We start from the raw sequence: 12,371 nt of genomic DNA, 5'->3' as shown, positions 1-12,371 counted from the left end.
TCCTTATCAAAACAGGAATGACGTACTTTAGAGAGAACTGGAAATATAGTTTAAAGTAATCATTAAAATGAACAAGTGAATAATTCAAATGCTATTTTTATTTTTACGTCCTTGTTGAATTAAAGAGGATCGATACAGGGTTACAAATAAAAATAGTTTGAATTTTTGGATGCAAATGAGCAGTTGATCGATAAAAACAATTTTTTGTTCTATCAAAAAAGGACCTGGCTAGTGGCTACATAAAAATTCAAATTTTGTCAAAGTTTATCCAAAATTTGCATCGCTTTGACCACTTTTTCTCGGCAGATTTCAATTCCTCTCGTTGATATCTGTCCAACGGCATATGAAACCTCTTAGGGAAACTCTTTCTTTTGAAATAAAATCAGATTTCAAGTAAGAAGACAGTTGTCACAATTTTTTATTTCATAATTTTAACTGCGTTTTTCGTAATTTTTCAATTTGCCACGTTTTGCGACTACCTCTACTATATATTACTCAATATAAGCCCCCATTTAACCAACTAGTTTAAGTTACTATTTCTCCTTTTTCCAGTTTTTCCTGTTCCTGCTCTTCATATTACATACCGTCTCTTCATTAAAAACATACTCATTAAGATCCTCAAGGAGAGATGAGCGCCACCAGAGCGACGCCTATGCCGGTTTTATTGAACTAAACACGCCCCTTTCTGTTTAGTACTAACAACAAATAGAACCGGTTATTCATCTCTAGAAGAAAACCTCACAAATCTTTACCGTTAACATAATAAAATTAAATTAACATATAAAATAGTTTTTTATAAAATAATTAATGTTTTATCAGTAACTTGGCTCCGTTGGCACTCTTAAAAGCAAAATATCTAACTAAAAAACCTGCGTACCGGTATTTTTAGCCAGTATCTAAGAGACACGTCACCGGCACAGAGGTTGTCAGTGTTTTTGGACACGTCCTTTCGTGACAACTTTTAGCGAAAATTAACACCAAACTCACTCAGCTGGATATTTTTACATTTAAATCAACGCCTGACACCTGCAGCTACCTTCAAGTAGGTTATTTAACCTCTTGCGAAACACTAATAACCAGATTTTGAGCAGGATGGCGGTGGTGGAGCAGCCCTGCTACACCCTCATAAACATGCCCTCGGACTCGGAAGCCCCCAATGAAATGCAACTCAGGAGTGATCTAGGTAACATCTTAAATTTGCTGTTGACCAGGAGCTAACTCAAAATCACAGAAAAGGGGGACATGAAGGTCAAGATCGACGCTCTGAAGAAGAGCATCCAGCTGATCCTGGCCGGCGAACGACTGCCAGGTCTGCTGATGACGGTGATCAGGTTCGTGTTGCCCCTGCAGGACCACACCATCAAGAAACTGCTCCTCGTCTTCTGGGAAATCGTGCCCAAAACCACGTCAGATGGCAAACTGATGCAGGAGATGATCTTGGTGTGCGACGCCTATAGAAAGGACTTGCAGCACCCCAATGAGTTCATCAGGGGCTCCACTCTGAGGTATTTCACAGTCGAGTGTATGGACAGGGTGTATGTTATAATAATTATGGTGATGTGCAGATTTTTGTGCAAGTTGAAGGAACCAGAGCTGCTGGAACCTTTGATGCCGGCCATAAGGGCGTGCCTTGAACACCGACACTCGTACGTTCGGAGAAATGCTGTGCTGGCTATCTTCACCATCTACAGGTTGGACCTGATTTTTAGATTTTAATTAAATTGTAAACAATGTTGTGATGACCATTTAAATACAGGCAAACAATAACATTGAATTACAAAATGGTGAACTAAATGTTGCAAAATAACGTATTTTTTATGTAATTATTAAGCTTTTTCTGTTAAAAATAATATTTAATCCATTTATATAATATTACTGTTGCAGAAACTTTGAGTTTCTTATCCCTGATGCTCCTGAGTTGATCTCAAACTTCTTGGAAGGAGAGCAAGATATGTCGTGCAAGCGAAATGCATTCCTGATGCTGCTTCACGCTGACCAGGAAAGAGCATTAGCTTACCTGGCGGCTTGCCTGGACCAGGTGGCTTCCTTTGGTGACATTCTTCAACTGGTCATTGTTGAGCTGATTTACAAGGTAAATTTCAATTCCAGGATGATTGCTTTTTGCAAGAAATTTGCTGTTAATTTTGATAGAAGAATAGACGGTGTTTTTTTTTCATAATTTTTATAATCTCTTTAATTAAATGAGATTTAATTTAGGTTTGCCACGCAAACCCGAGTGAACGGTCCCGTTTCATCCGGTGCATTTACTCGCTGCTCAACTCGCAAAGCGCTGCTGTGCGCTACGAAGCTGCCGGCACACTGGTGACCCTGTCGAGCGCTCCAACAGCCATCAAGGCTGCTGCTTCGTGCTACATTGAACTGATCGTCAAGGAGAGCGACAACAACGTGAAGCTGATCGTCCTTGACAGGCTGATAGCCCTCAAGGCATGAATTAAAATTTGGCAATAAAAACTAGACGTAATACTAATTCCTCTTCAGGACCATCCATCGCACGAGAGGGTGCTGCAAGAGCTGGTTATGGACATTGTCCGCGTGCTGGCCAGCCCTGATTTGGAGGTGCGACGCAAAACCCTGGCTCTGGCCCTCGAGCTGGTTTCCTCCAGGAATATCGAAGAGCTGGTGTTGGTGCTGCGCAAGGAAGTGGCCAAGACGCACAACAGCATTGAGCATGACGAGACTGGCAAATACCGCCAGCTGCTGGTCAGAACCCTGCACGCCTGCTGCGTCAAATTCCCTGACGTGGCCGCCACCGTGGTGCCTGTCCTGGTCGAATTCCTTTCAGACAGCAATGAGTTGGCTGCATCAGATGTGCTTGTGTTCCTCAGGTAAATAAAGCTTGGGTTATTTTTCTAGCGTTTAAAATTTCATTTATACTGTCTGTTGTAGAAAATTATTTTATAATTTTTTTTAAACAGAAAAACTGGCCGTGCTTGATAATAGCTTAGCTCCAACACGCAATATTATGTCCCCTATTTAATGGAAGGGTTTGAGGGAAAAATAGCATGCTTCAACATTAGAAGTTTTAATCATTTAGGGAATCTGCTTGTTCTAACAAAAATTAAGCTAAACTCAGACCTCAAATAAATTTTCGTTCTCATTTGTCTATTTTCAGAGAGGCAATACACCGAATTGAGAATCTGCGTCCACTTGTAATCGAACATTTACTGGACGCATTCCCTTCCATCAAGTCCGCAAAGGTGAGCCGCGCTGCTCTTTGGATTCTCGGCGAGTACGCCAGCACTGAAGACGATATCCAGGCTGTCATGAGTCAACTGCGCCAAACTCTAGGAGAGGTAAAACTTGAACCAAACTCTCTTAAACATATTCAGAGAATCGTTTTTAGATTCCCCTTGTCGAGGATGAACTGAAAAAGGCTTCAGGAGAAAAAACCGACGAGGAGTCCACCTCGTCAATGTCTGTGCAGAAGCTTGTGACCTCTGATGGCACCTACGCCTCTCAGTCTGCATTTAACACAACAAGGTACAGAAAATTAAAAATAAAATGTATTTTTAATTTTTAAATTAAACTCTGTTTAGCTCTGCCAAGAGCAAAGAGAATCGACCACCTCTGCGCCAGATGCTGATGGATGGCGAGTTCTTTGTCGGAGCTGCCCTTGGCACCACACTGACCAAGCTTTCCCTGCACTACGCATTAATCGTGAATGACGCCAAAAAGTGCAACAGATTTTGCGCAGAGGCCATGCTCATTCTGGCTTCAGTTCTGCACCTTGGCCGCTCTGGCTTGCCCACCAAGGTATGCACTCTCTAAACCAAATTCAATAAAAATTGTATATCTTCGTCACGTTTTGCAGAACAAGTCATCTGAATTTGTAATCAAATTATTTAAAATTAACCGTAATTTCCGTTTCTAATTGTGTCTTCCATCAGGCAATTACAAACGATGATGCTGATCGTCTTTGGACGTGTCTGCGAGTCCTGGCCAACGGGGAACGTCCTGCCAAGATCTCTTCAGTATTTGAATTGGAGTGCAGAAAAGCTTTGGCAACCATGCTGACAGCGCAGGCTGACGAGGAAGCCAACGCTCAGCGGGCCAAAGAAAAACCTGGCTCTGTGGTGCAGCCTGACGAGCCTGTCAATTTCGGGCAGCTCGCTCCCAAAAACGACCTTGGAGGGCAAGAGAACGTCTTTGATGCCAGTCTAAGCCAAGCCATGGGCCTGGCTAGGAAAGAGGACACTTCCATTGCTGCTGCCTCAAAACTAAACAAGGTAAGAAATGTAAAAAATGTCAGTGTGGCGTTACTGAAATCGCAAAAGTTGCTCTGGGACCTATCTCAGGGTGCGGTGCCCCGAAAAAGGTCGTCAGAGTAGGTCAGTTAAAAGTACTCGCCAATACCTTTCATTTAAGACCTCATGAATTAAAATCCATCTACTTGTCTAATTAATAGATAATTGAATTTTTCAACATGCTTATTAATTTTTTATTTTTCAGGTTACTCAGCTGACTGGCCTCTCCGATCCCGTCTACGCTGAAGCATTGGTGCATGTGAACCAGTACGATATTGTTCTGGATGTGTTGGTGGTCAACCAAACAGACGACACTTTGCAAAACTGCACCCTGGAACTCGCCACCCTGGGCGACTTGAAGCTCGTAGAGAAACCGCAGCCTGTTGTCCTGGCACCAAGGGACTTTTGCAATATTAAAGCCAACGTGAAGGTGGCGTCCACTGAAAATGGAATTATCTTCGGGAACATTGGTATATTACTTAATTTCCATTTATCAAGTCATTATTTTAACACATTTCTCTCACAGTATACGATGTCAGCGGCTCGACATCTGACAGAAATGTCGTGGTGCTGAACGACATACACATTGATATCATGGACTACATTGTACCAGCAAGCTGCACCGACACCGAGTTCAGGCAAATGTGGGCAGAATTCGAGTGGGAAAACAAGGTAAATTTCTATAGAAACGCCTGCCCCCATTTGCTTATCTTTTGTTTCCAAAGGTTTCTGTCGTCACGAGCGTGTCAGACCTCCATCAGTACCTTGTGTTGCTCCTCAAGAGCACAAACATGAAGTGTCTCACGCCTGAAAAGGCTCTCTCCGGCGAATGTGGCTTCATGGCAGCAAACTTGTACGCACGCTCTATCTTTGGCGAAGACGCTCTGGCCAACTTGAGCATTGAGAAACCTTTTGGCAAGCCTGACGCCCCTGTTGTTGGCCACATCAGGATTCGTGCCAAGAGTCAAGGCATGGCGTTGAGTCTGGGAGACAAAATCAACAACACGCAGAAATCGCCCAACCGAGCATCAGCCAATGCTTAACTATTCCTTCTGCATTATTTCATTGTGTTGTTTACTATCTCGTTTCACAATGTTTCGTTATTCTATAGCCGCGTTAATAAAGCATGTTTTGTATAGTCTTCTTTGGACCAGATACTAATTTTTTTTATTAACTAACCGGATTCTAAATTGAGATATTCTGGATTAAATTTATGAGGAGGGAAAATACTGTAATCATGGAGAACCTTTTAAGTCACTTAAATAGTAAACTACTGGAAGTTGACATCTGCCCTTTCATGTTGAAGCCACGCTGGTTTAATTCCAACCAGGGCTGCATTTGCTTACCACCTGGTTTTTTTCTCCACTGGATTCCTACTTTGTACCAGTATCTTGCGAAAGAAATGAATTTATTCCATTTTTCCCTATGAAAGTCTTATTTTTTAGCAGTAAGAAGTGGTCAAAATTACCTCTACTGTGCATATTTTTCCTTTCAAATTGCTAATTGCTGCCTTGATTTCTCCAAAAAATTCTAACAGTTATTCAAGTCAAGGCCGTGAGCTAATAATTAGAAAATTATTGTAAACTGAAGTGTAAGACACTAGTTTAAATTAAAAAAAGGTATTTAACACTGCAATGCATTTTTTTACAAAAACATTAATTTTAGCAACCATGATTTCAACTAAATATCTCATTTTGCCAGCTTGTAATAAGTCAATTAATTGAAAAAGTAGCTGGTGAAAATTAGAGCTTGGTCTATCGCACTATTGAGGAACCACTGGTCTAATTCACGGCCAAATTAACGCCTCATTATTAATTTAGCGACTGATTTCTCTAGCCTGTTCGATATGAATTAGGTGGAAGGAAAAATTAAACGACAGCATTTTGTGAATTTATTTATTATGAACATCTTGTAATTCATTGAACCTCCTTATTGCTCTAAGGCACTGTCAAAGATGGAGAAACATCTTACAAATGAAACAGTACGGGAAGGAGAAAATTATATAACCAAGATCTTGATGATCAAAAATGAACTTGCGTGGCCTCACTGGAAGCTGCGGCTCCTGCCCCGCCCATACTGCCGATCGGGTCTGCCGTAAGAGTCCCCTTGTCCTCTGTGCGAGAAGTCTGCCGATCCTCTGAATTCCATCTGTCCCCTGTTGGAGTAATCGGCCTGGCCTCTGTTATAGTTGCCGTAGCTTTGCCCGTTGCCGCCAGAGAAACTCATGGACCTCCGCTCGTTGAAATCGCCAAACCTCCCGAAATCTCTCTGCATGCCATACCCTCCTGCATTTGAGAAGGAAGCAGATCTTTGCCCGAATGCTTGGTTGCCCGCCATGCTCAAGCTGCCATCCGCGCTGCGGTGATGACTCCTGCCGCCTCTGCCGTCGTTCCTCACAATTCTGTTCTTGTATCGTTCGGCCATGGCAAGCAACTCCTCTGGCACTTCCTGCCCTGCGTTTTTGATGACGTCCACCAGGTCTTGTGCCTTGAACCAGTCTCTGCGGGTCACCAGAGTGAATGACTCTCCAGTCCGACCGGCACGACCTGTGCGTCCAATGCGGTGGATGTACTGCTCGGAGGATTTGGGCACGTCGTAGTTAATGATGTACGTCACGCACTCGATATCAATGCCTCTCGCCACGACGTCCGACGCAATCAACACCTTGGTCTCACCAGTTTGCATTTTGGAAATGGCCTGAAAAAAAATAGTGAAAGTTGAGAAATCGTGCTTTTAATTTGGCTTTCATACTAAACCGTGAACATACAATCGTAAAAATTCAATTTGCATTCCACATTACCAAATAATATTTATTGCGCCTCTTGGACCCTTTGGACCACTGTCCCTCGTGGTGGCGAATGTGCTCAAAATTACTTAAATTAGCTAGGCGGCTTAACGGGGGAAAATATGTCTATGTTTTTAATTAATTTTGTGTTTTCGGAATATTTACTAAATCCAAAAAGGTACCAATTTAAAAAAACAGGTGGACGCTCCTCACCGTATCTCTGTCAGACTGAGGCAAAGCTCCGTGGATGCAGACACAGGACCAATTGAGCAAACTCAACTCGCTGGACAAGTGGTCAGCAAAAGACCGGCGGCCAACAAAGACGATGAGTTTGTCCGATTCAGTCATTTTGGTGCTCAGGAAGTTTACCAACTGAAAGGAAAAAAATCAGTGAAATTTTTTAATACAAAATTATTAGGAGAACTTACCCAGTCATACTTGTCGTTTTCCTCAATGAACTCGACATTCTGCTTGACCGAGTTGACGGCACGCAGCTCAACAGTTCCAATTACAACCATGACGGGGTCAGTAGTGTAATTCTTGGCCATTCGCCGCACACTTTGGGGCCATGTGGCACTAAAATACCGCATTGAGCTATTTCTGTGATAGGAGTAAATGTGAGCAAACCTAGTCAGCACTGTCTGACGATCCTCTCGGACTCTGTTCAAAGTCTTATTGATCTGCGGCTCAAAACCTTGATTGAGCATTTCATCAGCCTCGTCAAGCACCAAGAACGACACTTCCTGAAGATCTATGTCATCTGCAAATAATGATTTTATTTAAAAACTGAACAAGTAGATTGGGGAAAACTGTACTTGACAGGACAAGGTCATTGAGGCGTCCAGGCGTTGCGATGATGATGTCAGGATTTCTCTTGAGGATATCCACCTGCTCATTTTTCGGGGCGCCACCGTACACACAAGCACTGCAGGAAAAAATGATTATTTGAATCTTCATTTATTTTTAATATAGTGAATTAAGCGAATTACCTCCAGATGTTCTTGTAGCTGTATTTGGACACCTCTTTGTGGATCTGCTGGGCCAGTTCCCTGGTTGGCGCCAAAATGAGCACAGTCGGGCTCTTCCGCTCAGCCCTCGGCTTCTTCTGTTTTTCGATGTGAATGAACGCAGGCAGCAAGAACCCAAGAGTTTTTCCTGAAAGGCAATATTACCAATAGCACACCATCTATTATAGTGGTAATTGATATTTACCTGAGCCAGTCTGAGCAATTCCTACCACATCCATGCCTTTCATGATGCAAGGCCACAACTGACTCTGAATGGGAGTTGGCTCAGTAAAACCTTGCTTTTGCACCTCTGACAAAATTTCAGGGTAGTCTTCATACGCCTGATTGAATGAGGTCACAGGTTTTGGAATGCTCATCTGACTGTAGTCCTTCTCCTCCTGCTCGCTTTTGAACAATGGAGTGAGTTCCTCTGGCTTGGGGAAGTGAGCAGAGATGTTCTTGGATGACCTGCAAGAATTGATTTAGCTTATGGTTGCTATGAGATATAATAATTCCTTAATTTAAATTATTTAAGTAATAAAGAATAAAAATAAAAACTTCCCACTGGATAAATAAGAAGAAACAAGAGTTAGTTATTCACATTTAAAATTAATAAATCTCAAATTACGTGCTAAACAGTAAACAAAATAATGTTTAAATCACATATCGGACACCGTCTCTTTCACACCAAATGACAGCCTAAAAATAATTGCCCATTTATCGAAATAAAACAGCCAAGGTTGCACTAGATTGATTTAAGACCCTGATAACTGATAATCAGACGATGATCAAATAGTCTTAAGATGTGAGCTCAAATGTTTCAACATGCCTGATTTTTTCCACATCTTCGTCAGATAAATTGGTCACATCAGTGTGCTCTCGGTACACATCTTTCACGATGGGGGTTAGCAAAGCAAGTTGAGCTTCGCGGAAGGCTTTCTATACGAAAATTTTCAGATACATGTAATTATTTAAAACAATATACTCACAGCCTCCTCATTCGCCTGCTGGAAATTGAACGAGAATGAGTCTGTCATGTCTGAAACAAAGAAAGAATTCCTCAGTTGTGTACGCAACAAAAAAGGCTGATGCAGCAATGAGATATCGCGTTACAAAATGTGATACATTTAAATTAAAGGCATCAGTACCGGAATGAACTCGCATTTGACAGTTACACAAATGTTTTATTAAACTCCGTACAACACCAACAAAAGATAATCCACCTTATGAATATCTGAAACAAACAATAAAATTATCATTTCCTCACCAGACATGGAAGACTGATCTGATGGTTTGTCACTGGTTGCATCCGCCCCAGCATTTTTCTGCTCACCATCCTCATTTTTCGGGGGCGGATCCTTCTTGACCTGAGGCTCGCCTCCCGGAATAACAGTCGTGTCCCATCCATCCCACTCATTGCCATCCCCCTCTTCCTTGATGGTCAGCGACTTATCGACCGCGGTGCCCAAGTCCTTGACCTTCATCAATAGCCTTTGCTCTTTCGCCGATCTCCTGTCCTCCCTCATGGGACTGGTCTGCGTGTTCTTGTCCTGCGACTTTGAAGACTTACTCTCAGTGCTGGCGGTCATCCAGCTCTGCGGATCACCTGACTGCACGCCCGCCATTTCCGGCGGTGTGGAATTGCGCGGCTGGTACATCATGTTTTGCTGCGGCGGCGGCTGGCACATCCACAAAGGCGGCTGCCCGTACATGGGCGGCGGTGGCACAAAGCTGCCAGGAGCGGCTTGTCCAGCAGGCACCATGAAGTAGTGCCGAGGAGACCCGTACGGCGTGTTGCTTCCCTCGTACATTACCGACGGCTGATACATTTGGGCCTGGTTCATGTTGCAGTATTGCACCTGCGGTTGCGGGTACATCATTTGGTTGTTGGCCATCGCCATTCTTGTGTACTCGTCTGGGGCAGGCTGTCCAGAAAACAAAATAAATCGTGACTCTTCGTAAAAGAAAATCGTTCTTTATACCTGCTGCATAGTTCCGGAATCAGCCATTTGAGCACCGTATGGAAATCCGTTCGAGTTCTGCGCATTTTTGTGCTGGTGCATTTGCTGCGAGTCCATGTACACGGGATTTTGAACCTGGTACGCGTGCGGTTGAGCCCCATACGCTTGACCGTCGTTTGCGTCAGCATTGTATGAGCCAGGTGGAGCACCTTCGTTCATCTGAGGTTTGTTCATCATGAGTAAAGGTGGCGGGTTCATAACTGAAAAATCAGCAAACACTTTATTTTAGATAGCGAAAACGAAACAACTACAAAGGCTAATGGAAAAATTACAATTCCTGCCTTAATATTAGTGTCTAAGTAAATGGCAAGAAGTGTAATTTCTCCATTAATTTGGGCTTTATATTACTTACTTTGTTCACTTACTTCCGAGATCCGTTGCATTCAATTAAATATTTTCTTTAACGTAATGCATAAACCAATAGAAGAAAACCTTGCATACATACATACATAAATCTCATTGAATTACCTTAATTTTAACCACCTTTCATCCGAACCAGCAGGAAATATCAAAATACATACGCTTGACCCATCATGCACTACATTCATGCATAGTTTTCAATGCAATGTTACATGCATGACATCATATCCAGTAACATCTTGTATAAAAATTCATAAAGAGCAGTTTGATGCGAAAAAACGTAATCAAAAGGTGCATAGAAATGCGTTTTATACCTGCCGAGTTGGACAATTCAGGGAAGTTGTCCGAAGTCAGGTTGTAGCCGGATCCGCTTCCTCCGTTCTCAAAATGGCTTGAGTACTGCTGCTGCTGCTGTTGCCGGGAACCGTATGCTGCTTTGCCGCGGCCTCGACGGAAAGAATTCATTTCGATTGAAAATTGAAAATGGAGCGGCGTTAATCACCAAACAAAATAATTGCTGGTCAGGGGTGGTCAAGGAAAATTCACTGATTGGCAATAGCCCAAGAATGCGTCACGGGGCGCGTTAAACAAGTCGGAACTCAACTTGATTATTAATTTTGGGTAAAGAATTTGCTGTGAACGCAGCAGAAGTGTGTGTTTCTCCCACCAAAAGCCGACCAATCGTGAATTAAGTTGCGGAACAAAACAAGTCGGAAAACGGATTTTTTTAGCGAGGGAGACAAACATCTATTCAGAGAAGAGAGTTCTTTCTTGTTTGCAGGGGAAACGTTGTTATGCATTCCAGGAATAATAGGGGTAAAAAGGAAAATAAGCCAATAAGAATCATGTTATCGTGTTATTGTAAATATTGCCACAAAAGGAATTAATTTATGATCTAACCCTAAACTCTGGTTGTTAAAATGCAAAATCTTGGAAATTTCTTGCTGCTCATAGAACTCATCCTCTAGGAATCACTTCAAGCTTTTTGACTTCAATAGCAAAAAAATAATTGTTTTAGAAAAATTCTTTTCTTTTTAAAATGTGAAGGACTGTATTCTTACTTGAAATCCGATTTTATTTCAAAACAGAGTTATCCTAAAAGGTTTCGTACGCTGTTGGACAGATCTCAACGAGATGAATCGAAATCTGCCAAGAAAACATGCTCGAGCGCTGGAAATTTTGCAGAAAATTTGAAACAATTCATATTTTTACCGTAGTAAGGTCAAATTTTGATGTTCAATAGGAAATTGTTTATCGATCAACTGCTTTTATTGCATTAAAAATTTTAAATAATTTAAACGGATTGCTTTTATTTAAATAATCTGAATAAATTCTGCAGCATTTAAGGTTTACACTGCGTCTTCTATGTTGCTGTTGCACGATGTAAAATAATAACAAATTATGCATGCAAACCTAGCTCTGTCTTTATGCAATTTAATTACTTTTAACCACTTGAAAGTATTATAAATAATGTTACTTCACAGGCTGTTCACACAATATGTAAATTCAATCTAAAACAAACATTTAAAATCGGCAATAACTACGTTTAATTTTCATTATACATATTATCTTTGTGACTTGCATTGGTTTCTTTTATGTTAAAATGGTTAAAATTTTGCAGAAAACCTGGAAAAATTCTAATTACTCTCACTGGTAATAAAGTTCCAAAAATTGGGATAAAACTAAAAAATTCTCAGATTGCCGTTTAAAATTGCGAAAAATTCGGCTCCATAAAATGCTAAAATCCCTATAATCAAGTGGTGACGATCACTGCCTCATTAATTAAAGAATATAAGGATTCATTTCGCCAGAAAGGAAATTATTTATCTCATAATTCACACACCTTTAGTTAAGATCGCGACAAGAGGAAACAAAAAAAATCAAACGCAAAAATCATTGGAAAACATAGTGCCTTCAAAATTGCGAGATAAAC

General features: G+C 41.6%; 2 protein-coding genes across 2 annotated transcripts; one reads left to right on the top strand and one right to left on the bottom strand.

Moving 5' to 3' along the window:
* Positions 1–892: 892 nt before the first annotated feature.
* betaCOP (coatomer subunit beta) lies at positions 893–5,420 on the top strand. Its single transcript, XM_065490196.1, has 14 exons — positions 893–1,042; positions 1,092–1,183; positions 1,232–1,505; positions 1,566–1,691; positions 1,885–2,092; positions 2,218–2,445; positions 2,500–2,846; positions 3,134–3,314; positions 3,365–3,501; positions 3,558–3,774; positions 3,909–4,247; positions 4,471–4,735; positions 4,792–4,937; positions 4,991–5,420. The coding sequence occupies exons 2-14, from the start codon at positions 1,093–1,095 to the stop codon at positions 5,306–5,308; spliced, it is 2,877 nt and encodes a 958-aa protein (XP_065346268.1). The 5' UTR covers positions 893–1,042; position 1,092; the 3' UTR covers positions 5,309–5,420.
* Positions 5,421–6,143: 723 nt separating this feature from the next.
* Positions 6,144–11,143, bottom strand: LOC135943572 (probable ATP-dependent RNA helicase DDX43). Its single transcript, XM_065490197.1, has 12 exons — positions 10,753–11,143; positions 10,040–10,278; positions 9,325–9,982; positions 9,047–9,096; positions 8,887–8,996; positions 8,263–8,525; positions 8,040–8,205; positions 7,866–7,975; positions 7,678–7,810; positions 7,479–7,626; positions 7,264–7,422; positions 6,144–6,962 (listed from the first exon to the last, which is right to left on the bottom strand). Exons 1-12 carry the CDS (start codon positions 10,901–10,903, stop codon positions 6,309–6,311), a joined length of 2,841 nt encoding a protein of 946 aa, XP_065346269.1. The 5' UTR covers positions 10,904–11,143; the 3' UTR covers positions 6,144–6,308.
* Between the last annotated feature and the right edge of the window lie 1,228 nt (positions 11,144–12,371).

Source organism: Cloeon dipterum, chromosome 4 (assembly GCF_949628265.1).
Source record: "Cloeon dipterum chromosome 4, ieCloDipt1.1, whole genome shotgun sequence".
Lineage (NCBI taxonomy): Eukaryota > Metazoa > Arthropoda > Insecta > Ephemeroptera > Baetidae > Cloeon > Cloeon dipterum.
Note: the sequence above shows the minus strand (reverse complement) of the source record. Positions and strands in the feature narration are given on the sequence as shown.